This window comes from Gastrolobium bilobum, unplaced genomic scaffold (genome assembly GCF_033153095.1).
Source record: "Gastrolobium bilobum isolate Gb01-03AN ecotype WA unplaced genomic scaffold, APGP_CSIRO_Gbil_v1 utg9460, whole genome shotgun sequence".
Classification (NCBI taxonomy): domain Eukaryota; kingdom Viridiplantae; phylum Streptophyta; class Magnoliopsida; order Fabales; family Fabaceae; genus Gastrolobium; species Gastrolobium bilobum.
The window spans coordinates 31,050-48,342 of NW_026896290.1; the positions used below are offsets into that span (position 1 = coordinate 31,050).

Here is a 17,293-nt window from a genome sequence, read left to right on the forward strand (position 1 = left end):
AAATAGAAGCAGATAGATAATATGTTTTGAAAGGCAGGCAAAATTGTCATTTTCAATTAATTAAAGGACAAATGGTTTAAATAGCCCCAAATTGTAGATCCGTGACATATATTGCCCGCATCATTTACACCCTGGCGTTTGGTACGCAGGATTCTTGAAGAATCTCGGGAAACTGAATTTTTCTGAATTTTAAATTTACGGATATTATCATAAACTGAATGTAAAAATCATATTTTTGAAAATTGAGATTCCCGGCTAAAAAAAAATTTCTCCTGTACCAAACATCCATAGTGTCACCTTTTATATTTCTTTGGAAAGAGTTTTTTTTTTTTTTTTTGGTATTGTTCTTCAGAAAGAGTTTGATTGGCGAAAGACTGATTTTACAAGCATACAGACGACTAGTCAAGAGATAGTTAAAATATGGATAATATTTCTCTCAAAGTTGCATAACAGATATATATTTTCCTACACTCACATAGTCACATTGATAATTAAGCTATTTTTTTTTTCTCTCTTGATGGGTCCCATAATTGTCTGTGAGTGTGGAAAAATATTTCTCTGAAATGCAACTTAAGAGAAATATTATGCTTTAAAATATATAAGGATGTTTATCCGAATATCCTTGGTTACTGTTTTTATTAACCTAAAAAAAGAGGAGGACTCATAGTTGTGTTACTTATTGTAAGTAATACTAGTAACGACAACATATCTTTGACAGACAACGTTAAAACTCACACTTTAAAGTTTAAACCTTTGTAACATACAAATGCCCGTTTTATTTCCCCGTCCGAGAAATTCTCTTCACCCTTGTCTGAATAAACCCTACGCAGCTTACCACGTAATAGACACGCCAAAGACTCTTTCAATATGCACCCTCTAACCCTCCTACAATCTCTCTCTCACTATCAATGCCTTCCTCTAATTTCATTAACATTCCAAGCTGTGAATCAACTAAACTAACCATTTTGACACCCTTGAATATTTTTTCATTAAATTTTTTATTTATAAACTTTTATTTTTATATTTCCTATGTAGCACTGTCTTTTAGTTCTCCCTCTCTCAAAACAATCTATCTTTCAACCCCCAAAACCCAATATTAACCACCTTTGCCATTCCCATCTTATATCTCTCTCTCTCTCTCTCTCTTGATCTTTCTCTTTCCTTGATCATTTTCACATTTTAGCTTCTCCTCCCTCCCTTCCACCATGGGCAACTGTTGCTCTCAAGGTAAAGCTGCCGATGCCCCGGCGGCAGAGCACAATGCTGCCGCCACCACCAACAAGGGAGAAACCAACCAACAAAGCAGCAAACATGAAACTCCCAACAACAACAACAACCACCCTGCCACCACCCCACCAACAACCTCCAAGCCACCAACCTCATCACCCTCACCACCACCATCACAATCATCATCAAAACCCACAAAAACAGCCCCCATTGGGCCTGTCCTTGGAAAACCAATGGAAGACGTGAGAGCCACATACACCATGGGGAAGGAGCTAGGGAGAGGACAGTTTGGTGTCACCCATTTGTGCACACACAAGGTCACAGGCCAAAAGTTTGCATGCAAAACCATTGCCAAGAGAAAGCTTGTTCACAAGGAAGATATAGAAGACGTTAGAAGGGAGGTGCAAATCATGCACCACCTCACGGGTCAACCTAACATTGTGGAACTCAAAGGTGTCTATGAGGATAAACAATCCGTTCATTTGGTTATGGAGTTGTGTGCTGGTGGTGAACTCTTCGATCGTATCATTGCAACCGGACTTTACACAGAACGTGCTGCAGCTTCTTTGTTAAGAACCATTGTGCAGATTGTTCACACTTTTCATTCTATGGGTGTCATTCATAGAGATCTTAAGCCCGAGAATTTCCTCTTGTTGAATAAGGATGAAAATGCACCCCTCAAGGCCACAGATTTTGGTCTATCCGTTTTTTACAAGCAAGGTTTTCTAATTCTTTGTCAACCCTTTTCTTCTTCACCTTTTTTTTTAATCTTTATTCTCTCCATTAATTGTAACAAGAGAGTTCATTTGCATGAGAGAGATAATACTTTTTTATTTTTTTTATTTATGGGGTAGAAAATATTTAATTAGCATTGGACTAATAAAAACTATATAATCTGGGTTTTTTTTCTGAAACCGCATCTCGTGTTCTTAACTGAGATTAATAAAACTCAAAACTTTAACGCCAGATTCTAATAGTGTACTTGTTTTGAGATTTCCACTGAAAGATATTTATTTTAAACTAGTTAAAAGTGAGGTGAAAATATGATTTTGCGTCAATCATTTCTTCAAATATTAGAATCTTGGAGATTGAAAAATATACCTATATTTTAAGCTCTGTGATGAAGAAAATAATTATTATGCTTGTAAAAGGAAAATGTTAGGAAGATAACAGAATCTTGGTTCTTCATATGCTACATGAAGCATATTTTAATAGCAAATTTATAATTTTGACAGGAGATATGTTCAAAGACATTGTTGGTAGTGCATATTACATTGCACCCGAAGTCTTGAAGAGGAGATATGGGCCAGAAGTTGATATATGGAGTGTTGGTGTAATGCTATACATTCTTCTATGTGGTTCTCCTCCATTTTGGGCAGGTTTATATTTCATCTTCTCATTTTCAAAGGAACCACTTTGTGCTGAACATTGTTTTGAAGACCAAGGAGAAATGATTATATATGTAAAGCTTAGAAAAAATAACATTTTTCTAAAATTTATGGTATATAAATATGCATAGCTTGAAACTGAAATAAGGAATTGGTTTGACAGAATCTGAACATGGTATATTCAATGCCATCCTAAGGGGTCACATTGACTTTACAAGCGATCCATGGCCTTCAATTTCACCTGCAGCTAAAGATCTTGTAAGGAAAATGTTGAATTCAGATCCCAAACAAAGATTGACAGCATACGAAGTTTTGAGTACGCATATTCTTTACTGTTTTTGCTTCACTTTCAATTCTTTTTTCTTAAAAACTGCTTGAATTACTACTGAAATCAATTATAATAATTAATGAACTTGTTATGTTAAAAACAGATCATCCTTGGATCAAGGAGGACGGAGAAGCACCAGATAGACCTCTTGACAATGCTGTCCTGAATAGACTCAAACAGTTCAGAGCAATGAACCAATTCAAGAAAGTTGCTCTAAGGGTACTGTACTTTTGGGTTATTTGTTGTGAAGATTTTTCTATTGATACCTTTTAGATAACTTTTTTTATCAATTCTAGCTCTTGTTCATGAAATGCTATCAAGATTATTGCCAACTATTTTTGTTACTTGGCATATTTCTCTTGCTCCATACTGCATGTTAGATAGTGTATGAACAAAGCAACCTAACATTAAAATTTATAAATGAATAGGTCATTGCCGGTTGTTTATCTGAAGAAGAAATCATGGGGTTGAAGGAAATGTTCAAGGGTATGGACACTGACAACAGTGGAACCATTACAATTGAAGAACTCAAGCAAGGGCTTTCAAAACAGGGGACAAAGCTTACAGAACAAGAAGTTAAGCAATTAATGGAAGCTGTGAGTTATCCTTCTCCCCCATTTTTCATGGAACAAAAACCAAAGCCCCACTAGTACTTCAAGATCATAGGATTATTTACACATAATTTTCTCATTCTTCTCAGGCTGATGCTGACGGCAATGGCATCATAGATTATGACGAGTTCATCACAGCAACAATGCACATGAACCGAATGAACAGAGAAGAACATCTGTACACTGCCTTCCAGTACTTCGATAAAGATAATAGCGGGTAAAAATATCAACTAGATTGAACATATATGCATGCCACTCCTATGTAACTTACTTGGGGTGTTGTAAAATTAAAGTTCTAATCTCATTTTTTTGCCACATAAAATAGGTTCATCACCACTGAAGAACTAGAGCAAGCTCTCCATGAATATAACATGCATGATGGCAGGGACATCAAAGAAATCCTTCAAGAAGTTGATGGAGATAACGTAAGTAGATCTATGCTTAATTAACTGTGCTGTTAATTCTAGTGGAAACTTATTTTGCTGCATGCATGCAAACATATATATATATATATATATATATATACACACACACACACACGGGTTTAAATATAGGAGACGGCCTCCTTATAAAAGTGCAAGAACAAGGAGATGTTTATATATATATGGTTAGTAATTATGAGCAAAATGGTCATGTTTGTGCAGGATGGTCGCATTAACTATGATGAGTTTGCGGCAATGATGAGAAAAGGAAATCCAGAAGCTCATACTAAGAAGAGGCGTGATTCCTTTGCTTTGCAATAGTGGAGGGACAATACTTAAAAGGGTTAATCTATTTCAGCCCTGTGTTTTCTTCGGTGGAGAAGCTGATGGGTGAAGAATGATCATGGACAGCATTGCATCGTTACTGCTTTGTTGGTTCGGAGGGGAAAAAGGTGAAGAGTAGGTCAAAGGTGGAAACAAAACACTTAAAGAAAAAAAAGGGGGGAAAATGAACATAAACTAACCTTGGAGAAATGTGAAGATACAATAGGTATTTGGTTGGTTAACATTTTTATTTTTTTCTTTTCCTTTTCCTTTCCTGTGAAATATTGTAACAAGTAATGTATTGATATTGCTGCTCACTTAATTAGGAATCAAAAAAATGGGTCTTTGTTTATATATGTACTGATTCTTTCTTAATACTAGGTATAATAGTTTGTGAATTATTAGGTTTAATATTTTTTTACTGACTTATGGCGATCATGCTGACAGGGAACTTGATATGTATTTCTTGGAGTTGCGTTTTCAGTGAGCACAAATTGATTCTGAATTCAGCTTATACCAACCCTAGTTTGCATATTAATGAAGTTAACTCTAGTTACCTCATTTTTATAAGCAGAAGCTCTTAAGGTTTTTATTCTGTTCTTTCAAAAATTGATCTAGAATCGAAATTCATATTGATTAGGATGAGCAATTTCAAAAGGAATAAAATGTAGAATCTTATATAATTTAACTCATGAATGTACAAGGCAGAAGACGAAAAGAGAACTTAGTGGCCAATTTTAAGGAAAAACAGAGAAGTAATATATTTATTTATTATTTTTTTTAATACAAGAAAATTAATATATTTAGATTGAATGTGGATTTGACTTAAAACAAGAAGTGTAATATAATCAATCAATCACATAATTATAAGGGGTATGTTATTCTTACACTTGTGTAGGAATTATAATGACCCTAAATGGTAAATCTTAATTAGAGATTTAATTTAAGGATTTAAATGCGATAATTAGATTCAGTGAGTGATTTCGAGTATTTTGACTGTAATCATGACTAGGTTATGAACAGTACGTTCTGTCGGAGAATTTGTAGTCTTGTGAATTAACCGGTAGAGCTTAAATTAGTAAAATGATTTTAGAGACATAATTTGACAATTCTGACGTCAAATATAAATTCAGAATGAAATTTTGTATAATCTAGCAAATTTTGAGAAAATGTGTGAATAGTGATTTTTACCGGTAAATTATACTACTGTTAAATTACCGGTAAAGCTCCAAAATGAGAAAATTCAATTTATGCCAAAAAGTCATTTAGGATCCAAGTTAATATTATTAAATTAAATTAGTTGGGTCAAAGTGAGTTAAAATACAAATCAATAGTATTAGTAAGTTAAAAAGCCCAATAGAACAAATTTAAAACACATTCTCACTTAAGATATATGGTCACCTCTTTTCCTCTCTCTCTCTCCCACGTGACTTCTTCTCTTCTTGGGCAAGCATGAAGCTCCATTGTTAGCCACTTTTAGGTTAATCTCTCTACACAAAAAAGAAAGCTTAGGAAGTGAGTAACCTAACCTTAGTTTTAGACCATCAAATGGGGCTGCCTTGTGGCTGATTTCTCCTCTCCTCCATGCGCCCTGTTACTGTTCACAGCGACAAAAATGGAGGTTTTTCAAGGTTTGAATGATGGGAAATGGTCTCTAGGTCTTGGAAAGCTCATTCAAGGTGTGAAACTTGAATTTGGTTGATTAAATTTCAAGATATTATTTAGTTTCTTTTTTTTCTTGAAGTTTCATAGTTTCATGGAGATTTGTAAAGGATATTTGAATGAGTATTTTTGTTGTAGAAGTTGTTCATTGTAACACCCCGTTCTAGAACCGGTTTGTTAACATCACATTATGATATTAAGCGCAGTTACAATCACATGGGTTCAATTAAAATCCGGATAAATTTTTCATTTTAAAACGTACCGAACTTATAATACCCATTTTCGTGATCATAACCATATTACCTTGCGGAAACAGATAAATTAAGCTTAACATCATGTTCATTTTCCATTTTTAAACCATTAATTTACTTCTTATTTAGTTCACAACTTCTACTATATTGTAGGTTTCTTCATTAGCTATGCGTGGCTTCAAACCGCGCTCAAATCGGAGCACTGTAGCCCAAGTTAGGACAAATTGAAGCAACACAAGAGAGTGTTGGTCACAGGCCCCGCGCGCTTCAGCGCGCTACCGGGCGCCCAAGCGCGTGCTATCGGGCGCTAAAGCCTCCATCTGGGCGCTTAAGCGCACGGAGGAAGTAAGCATCAGGCATTCCAGTGTGGATGGGCGCCTAAGCGCGCATCAGGGCGCTCAAGCGCGCTTAAGCTCCCACTAAGACGTTTTAGCGCGCAGAGACAGAAGCATCTCCTCCCTCAGTGGCTAGGGGCGCTTAAGCGCGGACCAGGGCGCTCAAGCGCGCAACCCTGGGCGCTTCAGCCCCACCCAGGGCGCTAAAACACGAGGGGGCAGTAAGCCTCCCAACTTTCTGCAGCAAAGGGCGCTTAAGCGCACGCCAGGGCGCTCCAGCGCGCAATCCTGGGCGCTTCAACCCCCACTTGGGCGCTCCAGCGCGAGGAGGCAGAATGCATTGGCACTCGCAGGGGCAGCAGGGCGCTTGGGCGCGCTCCTGGGCGCTTAAGCGCGCTGCCAGGGAATTCCAATTCCCACATTTTTCAAGTCCAAGCCTAGGGGAAGATGCATCCCCATTACAAACCCCAATTATCCACGCCCCAAACTAAATCCTAGCACTCATCCAACCTCTCCTCATGAGATTTAGCTAGAATTTGGGCAGCATGACCTTTGTTTTCTCATCGTTTACCAATTTAAACAAAGGGTACCTAATTGATTTTCAGCCCAACCAATTCAACAACTCACTACATAACAAGCATGCATATATTGAATTTCAAGTAGGCATCATTTACATTACATATCCTTTACAAATCATAGAACTTAGCTTACAAAACACTATGATCATTCCCTTGGCTCCCATCAACAAAAGGTGTAACCAAAGGCATGAGCATAGGCTAAGTTCATCCAATGAATCAAGATATACAAATGACCATGGGCTTTCAAAATAAAATCCTATACATATCAACTACAAAAGGCATGCATAAACTCAAAGGAAATGCCACATTTCATGCATAATCCAGATATGGCCACTTGCCACCAGAGGCTCCTGCAGCATCCTTACCTGAAAGGGGGTCCCCACAACACGGGGTGAGATATACGAATATATCCAGTAAACCAGGGGTCCTTGGAGCATCTCTCCACCCCACAGTTCCATATCAGTGTAATAGCAATAACAATAATAATGCAGTAAATACATATCTATGCAAAGTGCAATACATCTCCAGGAGAAATCCCTCGAGCTCTCAAGCTGTCCTAAGGAAACTCAGATGCAAATAGTCCTACTGGCCAGCTAACTACCAAGTATGATTTACGCATCGTCATGCAACATACCACATAGGGAAACACCATCATATGCCACACCAAATGCATACACATACATATAACAAAGCATTACACTATTTCATTGCATTTATATACACTATAATTACCACTACCCTTTTAGGGCTTGGTGGAACAATCAAGGGAATTACACCCAAGGTCCGAAGGCTTACCTCAAGCTTCAATTCGACCTTTGTTCACCACCAATGTCAACAATACTCTACTCCAAAACCAACACCTACACATGGTGTAATGCAATCAACACATTGCATCCAAGAGTATTTCACAATCAACCATCAACTACTCAATTCAAGACACAACACAAGTATGAGCTTACCAATTACAATGAGCTACCCAAGCTCCATAGCTTGTTCAAACGGTTGATCACTCACGGTCGGTCCAAATGTCTCAATCCTAGATATCATTAGGACACAATCATCAATCAACCAAGTCATACCATTCATCAACAATGCAAGAAATCCAATATCAAGCATCATATTCTTGCCATTTTACAAGTATACTCATTTAGCTATCTAAGCTCATTTTCACCGATTAAATGATATTCCTAGCATTTTCCATAACATGCTCTAAGCTCCATTCTTCCTAGAACATAGCTAATTTAACAACATTTCATCAAAATCCCTAAAACACTATTCATAAACCCTAACTCATGCAAATTTCAAGGAATCATGAGGTTCAAGGGTTAGAATCTTACCACCAAGGGTCACACAACCAAGCAAGGAGTGTTCCTCAAGCTCCCATGAAGGTTGAACTTCCCAAAACCCCAAAATCTCTCCAATGGCCGAATTTTTGAGAGGCAATATCCCTCTCCACAATGCTCCCCACTCAAAACAAAGCAAGGATTATGAAAGAGGGCGAGATTCTAAGCGATTTAGGCTTTTGAATCACTCAAATCGGTTAAGGTTTGATCTCTCTCTCTCTCTTCCTCCCTTCCTTCTCCCTCATTTCTCCTTCTTCTTCTTCTTCTCTCTGTTTCTAGCTCGACGGGGGATGGGGGGGAAAATGGGTTCTTTTAGTAGCTTAAGTCACTTAACATAGGTTAAGTAGCTTTAAGCGGGTATTGGTTCGTCTATCTATTCAACTCCAATAATTACCAAACTTTACCCAAAAGTATGGAATATTATTCTAGGAATGTTACTATTTTTATTTTTATAATTTGGGTACTTTCACCAGTACCCATTTATACCCCTTAATTTTCACTGAGTACACTTTTTAACTCCAAAGTGACTCAGATTCATTTAATTAAGCCTTATACTTAATTTCACTCACTAAAACATGTTTAATTAATTAATTACACTAGATTTACTAATTAATTAAGTTGGACTATTATATTCATTGAGCCTTGTTGTTGGTAGTAGTTGAAAAATTATTCTGAAAATTAAGAAAATTGGATGGCTCACTCTAATACATAATTCAGCCTATGTAAAATAAAATGAGTAGACCAAGTGTTTGATGAAATACCCAAGTGAAAATAATACCTTGTATGTAATCATTGATAAGTGGTGTGAATTAGGAGTGGAAAAAGTGATGAAAGTTAAAGAGAAAAAAAGACATAATTCCTATATATATAAGTATTCGGGCCAAGAGGAAAAAGAACAAGGAACATCATGCTTTAATATGTTTGAATGTGTGTTTATGTGTCTTGAGGTTGGTTAATGATTATTTACTTAATTAGAGTTATGCATAGGGAGAAATAAAGGAAATAAAAGCATGAAAAGATGATAAACACTTATGAGTGCAAATCTGCCCTCATCATGAAATAGGTACAAATGAGGTATCTAGTGATATTTAAATAAGAGATGATGATGGGTATCCGATATAGTGACGAAGGGAATGGTCACTAACAAAAGATAGCTTGAGAAAAGTCATGAACACACCTACATGTGTCATTTTCAACCCTTAAAGAAGTAAATGGGTTGGAATTGTATTGGACTTGGAATTATGATTTGTATGATATGTTAAGGACATGATAAGTATATGTAAAGTGAGAAATGCCCACTAAGAATTGGTGGTTTTATGTTAACTAGCTTTGGGGTTCTATATGTAAGTTTGAAAAGAATTAGTATATGACTTGTAAATTGGCATATGATTGACAAAATATAAAGAAACAAAAATAAACGATAAAATGTATGCCTTATGTAAGAATCATGGCATAGTATCATTTTATTGATTTTGTTGTGGATTCTTCTCTAGGTGTGCCTAGGGATTGAAAAGGATCGAAATCTCTTGAAGATATAAAAGTAACTTGTGCCACAAGTAAGCAGATTGATAAAGCTTCAAGAGGTAAGCTCTATGTTTAAGGAGTCTTTTCCTGCTCGAGTGCTCCACCATGGTTAGTGAACTATGGTTGGACTGTATGAGTGTTATTTAGATGCTTTGTATAGATGCATTCATATAGAGTTATTTGATAACATGATATGTTTTGCTCTGATATGACTTCTGTAATATGATTCTGTAACAATCTCTGGCCATTGATTGTATAGTACCCGGATGTCCGCTTTGAGGTCCTCCCTCGGGACTGATGGTGTACGCCTCTGATATGTCTGGTTCCGCTTTGGGGTCCTCCCTCGGGAACATGTGCGTTGATTTCCGCTTGGGGTCCTCCCTTGGGAATGACGACGCACATCTCTGATATGATATGGATATATGCTCTGTTCTGTTATGATATCTGTTATATGTTGTATTTGTATACTCTGTATCTGACTTTCATGCAGGAGTGAGCCAGGGGTATGGAGAATTCTCTATAAACCTGGAGCTTATTGAGATTTGTAATCTTACCCCTCGTTGGGGACATATTTTCAGGTGCCCAGATTCCCGGTGAGTCCTCACTAGGCAGGGACGCGACACGTGGCTGAGGCAGTTGACGGATCGGATTTTGAGTGGCTGTAGGCTACTACTTTTTGGAAGTATATTCATGTCATTTTGTATTTCCGCCTTTGATGGATCATGACATTGATCATTTATTTTGTATATGGCCTGTATATGTTTTGTACATGTCTGTCAGTTTGATGCATGTACATTTGAGTATTCAGGCACGTTATATGATGATGTAGTATTCAGTTATGTTTATGTATTGGACTGCATGCTGTTAGATTAGTGGCACTGAGCCATGTTATGCATGCACCCATGGATGGGTATCTGATTATATTTGCATGACTGGTACTTCTGGATTGATGTGCTGTATAAACTGTTATCAGGAAATAATTCTGAGTGGGATTGAAAAATCCGCAATTGTTCGATTTATAGAGGAAACTTTGTCCGATTTTCGTTTACGTCGAATGAGAATTTAAAAAGAAAAAGAAAAAAGTTAGCTCGTATTTTCGTAAGTTAAGTCTTCTGTTGTTTCTGTTTATATCATGTGTATGTAAATTGAACCGGCTCGAGACGGAGATGTTACAGGAATAAAGAGTTTTACATTTAATCTTGGTTATTGATTTAATTATATCAAAGGATTCACGTAATTAAAAAATTAGAGTCGTAAGATATGAAAGGGATCAACGCCCGAGATGAATGTAAAATAATCCAAGCAATAATTATAATGTGTGTAAATGTGTAATAATATTACAAATACACTGGACACCAAAAAAAAAATAAAAAAATTACAAATACACTTTCTACATAGTCTTCTACAAGCCCTAACTTAATACTTTGATCTTATTGTAACTTTGTTTAAATGGTCTAAATTTCTCACATAATTAACATACGCAACTCATATCAAGTAAGCATATATAAATAGAGACAATAGCTATATGCATCATATCAAACATAAGCATCTGGGACCAACCGAGGGCTAACCATAGCTGACAGAGGCACTGCCTTTTGCAGAGTGAGTCCAAATGCTTCATCCAAGTTTAGCTCTACTCCATTTGGTAACTTCCAGTCAAAAGAGTGCACCAAAGTGCCCAAAATGTACTCAATGACCACAATAGCCATTCTATACCCTGCACAAATCCTCCTTCCAGCTCCAAAGGGAATCAACTCAAAATCAACTCCACTGGGATCAATTTTTGCATTGTTTCCACAAAAAAATCTCTCTGGCTGGAACTCTAATGGGTTGGCCCACACATTGGTGTCTCTCCCTATGGCCCATATATTGACAAGTAACCTGGTGTTCTTGGGGATGTAGTAGCCATTAACTTGGCATGCTTCAGTTGAGACCCTGGGAACACTAAGGGGTGTAGATGGGTGCATCCGATATGTCTCCTTGCAAATTGCTTGAAGGTATGGTAATTTAGGTAGGTCAGATTCAACAAGTAGTCTTTGCCTGCCTATTACTTGCTCCATCTCTTTCTGTGCCCTTATTAGGATGTTTGGGTTTTTCAACATTTCAGCTAGTGCCCATTCTATGATGCTAGTTGATGTATCTGTGCCTGCAGTGAACAAATTCTTCATAGGAAAACATACACTTGTGGTTAGAACAGTTAAAAGTTACTATATGCTATGCTTAAAGAAAATCAAAGACGTGATAGGATAAAATATATTTGTGGTTATAATACTCATGCATATTGATAAATAAATAAAAGAAAAAGGTAGCTATGACCATGCTGAGCTTGATGAAAATTAATCTCTTGCTTATCTAACATCTTAGAGATTTTATACACATCCACATGAGAACACTAGCAACAAATTGACAATTTTTTTTTGAAGTTTGCATCCTGAATCATATATATCTTTGACAAATATTAGATATTGAATTTAGATTTCGATTTAGGAAACTCTCATGTGAACTATATATTATTCATAGTTGCAATATTTTTTAGATAATAAAGGCATTTCATTTATTAATGATTTGACTTATCCATTTTCAAAGTGCAGATTATATAAAGTTACTAAAAGTAAGTTATTTGTAGAGCTCAAAATACACGTGACATGTTTCGTCCCATTTTTAACCCACCATCAAATGGATTAATCTGTCCCACCTAGCTTTTAAAAGTGAGTTGAAATTTCAACTCATTTCATTTCATGATCGATGAGTTGACATGTCAACAGCTCTAAAGTGAAAAAAGAAATAAAATAGCAAAAAAAATAAATTGATTGAGATTTTTTATAACAAGAATAAATATCCTTTTTGGTCCTCAACAAATTTCACAATGCCCTCTTTAGTCCTTAGAAAATAAAAAGGTCCATGGTGGTCCCTAAAAAATTCAAAATAGACCCATTTAGTTGAAATCGAGGTCCCTCGCAAATTTAAAAAAGACTCATATTAGTCCCCAAAAGGACTAAAATGAGTCCATTTGTCGAGGACTAAAGCGGACTTCGTGAAATTTGTTGAGGACCAAATAGGGTATTTACTCTTATAACAAAAGTGAAAAATTTTATCAAAATTATCCACCTTAAAAAAAAATAAAAAAAATCAACCGATTGGGTCAACCATCCCAGTTTTATTTGGGCGATTTGGTTTGGGTCTAATTGATGGTTGTTATGATATGTTTGAGATATGAACATCCGGTTTTGGCTTCGAACGCTACCCTCGGCGGTTGATGGGTTCACCGGAAAGGCGGATGCACCTGCTAGTACGAGAACGGCCAGATGAGAGGCGAAAGGGGGAAATGCCTTGGCGGTGAGTAGGACGAGGAGAAAGATTGGTTGGTTGACCGGGCCATGGTCGCCATGTGGGCAGTGGCGGACCCAGAAAATTATATGGCGGGGGGCGAAAATTTATATTACTATTATTAAAAGACAATGCCAGTTTTGGTTGGATGATCACATTACTAATACAAAAATACCTATTAAGAAAAACCTAATAAAATTACATAATTTTTTGGTTGGAATGACAATTTTTTGCTTCCGGTGACAATGGTTCAATACATCTTCTATTTCAATGAGGAACTAGTCTTAAGACCCTATATTTTGTTTGTAAGATCAATTTTTTATTGTTTACCTTCGTGCCTTCTGGTGTTATAATTGTATTTTCTTTGATTTCTTCGGAATCTTATTTTCTCACTTAGCTGTTATTTAGCAGAAGACATAGTAAATTAATTAATGTGTTATTTATCTTTAGCATTTGGTCCCAACTAATAATTGATAACTATTATTGATCTCTTTTCTTTGCCAACAAAGTCAAAACTTAAATACTCTTCTACTGAGTTCTGATATGACAATCTGTACAAATTTTTAATGATTATAAAAAGAAAATTAGATAGTCAATCAATATAAAATCAAATTCTAGACAAATTTGATAAGTAGAGTGAATATACATCACTAATTGACAGGGATGTTCATCAACCGATTCAACCCGCGGTGGCCAAACATATCATATAGTAGAACATATTTTCATATTTTAAAGGGGGCGGAGGCCCACCCTAGCCCCTCGTGTAGGTCCGCCCCTGCATGTGGGGGGTTCCGAGTCTGGTCGCCCATTTGAATATTTAAGGTGGAAAAGTAAAAGCTTCTGAGATATCTAGACCGGACGAGAAACACTTTGGGAGAGTTGGACCGGAAGAGTTTGAGATATTCAGGCCCGACAGGTATCGACTCGGTGGTTGTTCGTGCTATTTGACCTGTTGGTCACTCGGCGGTGTGGCATGTTGTTTCTAGATCATGGTTATTTTCTTGAGAAGTTTGCCGACCGGTAATAAGCTGGCGAGTGATGGGTTAATGCTGTTTGTCTTTTCTGAAGGCCGATGGAGGTTTGTGTTGAGACAGAAGGTTTGGCGTTCGGAGATCGGGCAAGTTTGGTATTTGGAGACGTTTGGCCTTTGGAGACGGGCAGGTTGGAGTTTGGAGACTGGCAGGTTGGCGTTTAGATTGACTTCATGCCATGACTGACAAGTTTGGCGTTCTTCTTCCTCTTATTGTTGCTGGAGGATGATGAGTTGATGAACCATAGCTTTCAATGCTCTAGTTGACCGTCCGTCAATGGTGGTGGGGCATATGTTGGGTAGATCTAAATATTGGTCTCCTATTCCTTCTGGGTTTTGGTTCTTCACTCTTATCTTCTGGTTTTGGATTTTTTGCAGGTTGTTATTGTTAAACTGGGGAAGGAAAAGAGTTGTTAGCTTTCTTCGGACTTCCGGTAAAGAAATGGGAATCGGAATTTGCCGTTTCCCATGCGCCAGCGAACTCAAAGTGGTACATAGATGTCTCTTATGAAGGGTGAAGTATGTTGATATAGGGATGTCTATAGTAACAATGGTAGAGACCAAGGCACTAATGAAGCTTCCTATATATGTGCATCAAGGGAGAGTGTGTGTGAGAGCTCTACACAAAGGTAGAGTGACAGTATAGGAGAGGAATGGGGAAGAAGAAGCTTCTCTCCATGTGTGAGGGGAGTATTTAGAGAGGAAAGTCCTCTTTGGGGAGACTGCTGGTCCTCCCTCCACTGTCTCCAAGCCATGTCTAGTCCTTAGACAAGGCATGCTGCTCCTGTCAGTGTACAGGGCAGTTGCGCAGGAAGAAGAATGTCCCAATGATAAATCTTTATGACTTGCTATGGGTGTTCTCTAAAGATTCTAGATGTGGGCTTAAGAGATTGCACCAATTGAGCTTAAGAGATTGGACCAATTGGTGGGCCTGAGGTGTGGATCCGGAACAATAGAGCTGGTCATTCTTGTGATGTTGGTGAATTTTTTCTTTTTCTTTCTTTTGTTATATATTGATAAGCATCACACTGCATATAAATTGTTCCTGGAGTATTCGGTATTCTTTAAATAATCTCCCAGAGTTCTTTATTGTGGAAATATATCCTAATCAAGTGCTATTGTATAAAAAATAAATTCAATTGTAAAAGTGGTTAATTACATTCGTTTGACAAATGATTACATCATATGGATATATATAAATAATTAATTCACCTTGATAATTGGTTAATAGAAATGTAACCCTACCCCAACACAACGCAACCCTTCTTTGGTTATCTATTTTTTATTTTATTTTTTGCTGAATTATGGTTATGATCTAAATTTGTCCATATGAAAACTGTACTTACTTAAATACTCTTTGGCACGACTCCTATTTAATATGGGAAAAATGTATATCATTTTAAAGGATGTAAAGTTGTGTCATTTTAAGTGAGAGAAAGATATAGATAAAGGAGGGAAGAGAATGGACAGAAAAAAATAAATGTGTGGATCTCACCTCTTTGTGAGAGTGAAAGAATATAAGTTGTGTCATTTAAAATGACAAACATTTTTCCCATTTAATATATGTAACCTAATTTATTGACTCCTTTCAGTACATTAACTAAATGGAGATCAATATTTATACTCTCCAGTCTCCATGACCCAGATCACTGGCATTTATCTCGTGCACAATATTTAACCGAAAAAATGTGTTAGATGTTAATAGAAAGACTAAAGAATAATTATACCATAAAATATGAAATTCTGATAATTAAGATGTGTTATTATTGAACCTTTAAAAAAAAACAGTATTACATTTCCAAAATGAGAAAAACATAGAAGATGAAAATGAATAAAGACTTTTTAAATTTAAGGGTGATAAACTCTTTTTTATTTATTTTTAGTAGAAACTTCTATTTATTTACTTCAAAGATAAACAAACCCATTTAAGGGTAGTTCCCATTTAAAATAAAAGAAATCAAATGCCAACAGCACTAAAATAGAAGATGATTAAAAAGTAAAACTAGAGAAGTGTGGAAGCTAGAGAAAAAAGAGACATGTACCAATAGTAGAGCTTTAATGTTGGACAAACTCAGTCTCTCCTCAGAGGGATCTTCACCATTTGCCATCACAATATCCAAAAAATCTGGCTTGTCCTTACGCTCATGAGCAGACTTCACATGCTTCTCAATCATCTTAGTCAAAAACACATCAAACTTCTTATGCAAACGCTTCATCTTAACAACCACACCTTGCAAGTCCATCCAAGCAATACAAGGTACAAAATCACCAATGTTAACCCCAGATATTGTCATGAACTCCACCACCATGTCCTTAAACTCCTTAGACTCTGACCCTTTGTTTGCAAATATGCGGTTGCTGAGTACCACTTGGCTCACCATATTTGTTATTGCACAACTCAACAAATCTCCCACCTCTATTGGTTCCCCTTGTTTACCAAACTCATGAATAACTCTCAGCATGTGTCCTACCTCAGTTTCTCTCACATGCTCCCAATCCTGAAGAGCCTTCGCCCCAAGCATGTGCAAGTTGGTTAGTTTCCTAAGCAGCTTCCATTTAGGCCCATAATCTGCAAAAACTAGGTCTTGTGAATTGTACCCCAAATGGGTTGAACCAGCAATAGTGGGCCTGTTTGAGAAATTACGGTCTAAGGTCTTGAGGAATGCTCTGGCTGCATCTGGGCTTGAGATAACTACTGTGTCACAAGTTCCCATTTTGAGGAACATGATGGGTCCAAATTTCTTGGCCATGTTTGCGAGTGTGACATGAGGCATGGTCCCCAATAGTGGTAGAGCACCAAGAATTGGCCATCCTTTTGGACCTGGTGGGATATTTTTATAACTGCTTCTGAGGAGTAAGCGAATGATGAGGTGTGAGATGCTGAAGATGAGAAGTGCAACACCGATTTCCCTCAGAAACAATGAATCAAAAGTCATGTTGTAC

General features: G+C 37.0%; 2 protein-coding genes across 2 annotated transcripts; one reads left to right on the top strand and one right to left on the bottom strand.

The window, feature by feature from the left end:
- Window positions 1–1,205: 1,205 nt before the first annotated feature.
- LOC133298678 (calcium-dependent protein kinase 2-like) lies at window positions 1,206–4,297 on the top strand. Its single transcript, XM_061498006.1, has 8 exons — window positions 1,206–1,947; window positions 2,463–2,606; window positions 2,779–2,931; window positions 3,047–3,162; window positions 3,372–3,539; window positions 3,644–3,771; window positions 3,880–3,979; window positions 4,199–4,297. The coding sequence occupies exons 1-8, from the start codon at window positions 1,206–1,208 to the stop codon at window positions 4,295–4,297; spliced, it is 1,650 nt and encodes a 549-aa protein (XP_061353990.1).
- A 7,099-nt stretch (window positions 4,298–11,396) lies between these two features.
- LOC133298685 (flavonoid 3',5'-hydroxylase 1-like) lies at window positions 11,397–17,286 on the bottom strand. Its single transcript, XM_061498011.1, has 2 exons — window positions 16,393–17,286; window positions 11,397–12,155 (listed from the first exon to the last, which is right to left on the bottom strand). Exons 1-2 carry the CDS (start codon window positions 17,284–17,286, stop codon window positions 11,529–11,531), a joined length of 1,521 nt encoding a protein of 506 aa, XP_061353995.1. The 3' UTR covers window positions 11,397–11,528.
- Between the last annotated feature and the right edge of the window lie 7 nt (window positions 17,287–17,293).

What these genes read in the sequence shown, in the direction of transcription:
- LOC133298685 (XM_061498011.1), bottom strand. Translation starts at nt 17,286, where the DNA reads ATGACTTTTGATTCATTGTTTCTGAGGGAAATCGGTGTTGCACTTCTC. An exon ending in ACATTAAAGCTCTACTATTG is followed by an intron (nt 12,156 to 16,392) that starts GTACATGTCTCT and finishes TTTCCTATGAAG; the next exon opens with AATTTGTTCACTGCAGGCAC.
- LOC133298678 (XM_061498006.1), top strand. Translation starts at nt 1,206, where the DNA reads ATGGGCAACTGTTGCTCTCAAGGTAAAGCTGCCGATGCCCCGGCGGCA. An exon ending in ATCCGTTTTTTACAAGCAAG is followed by an intron (nt 1,948 to 2,462) that starts GTTTTCTAATTC and finishes TAATTTTGACAG; the next exon opens with GAGATATGTTCAAAGACATT. An exon ending in GACAGCATACGAAGTTTTGA is followed by an intron (nt 2,932 to 3,046) that starts GTACGCATATTC and finishes TGTTAAAAACAG; the next exon opens with ATCATCCTTGGATCAAGGAG.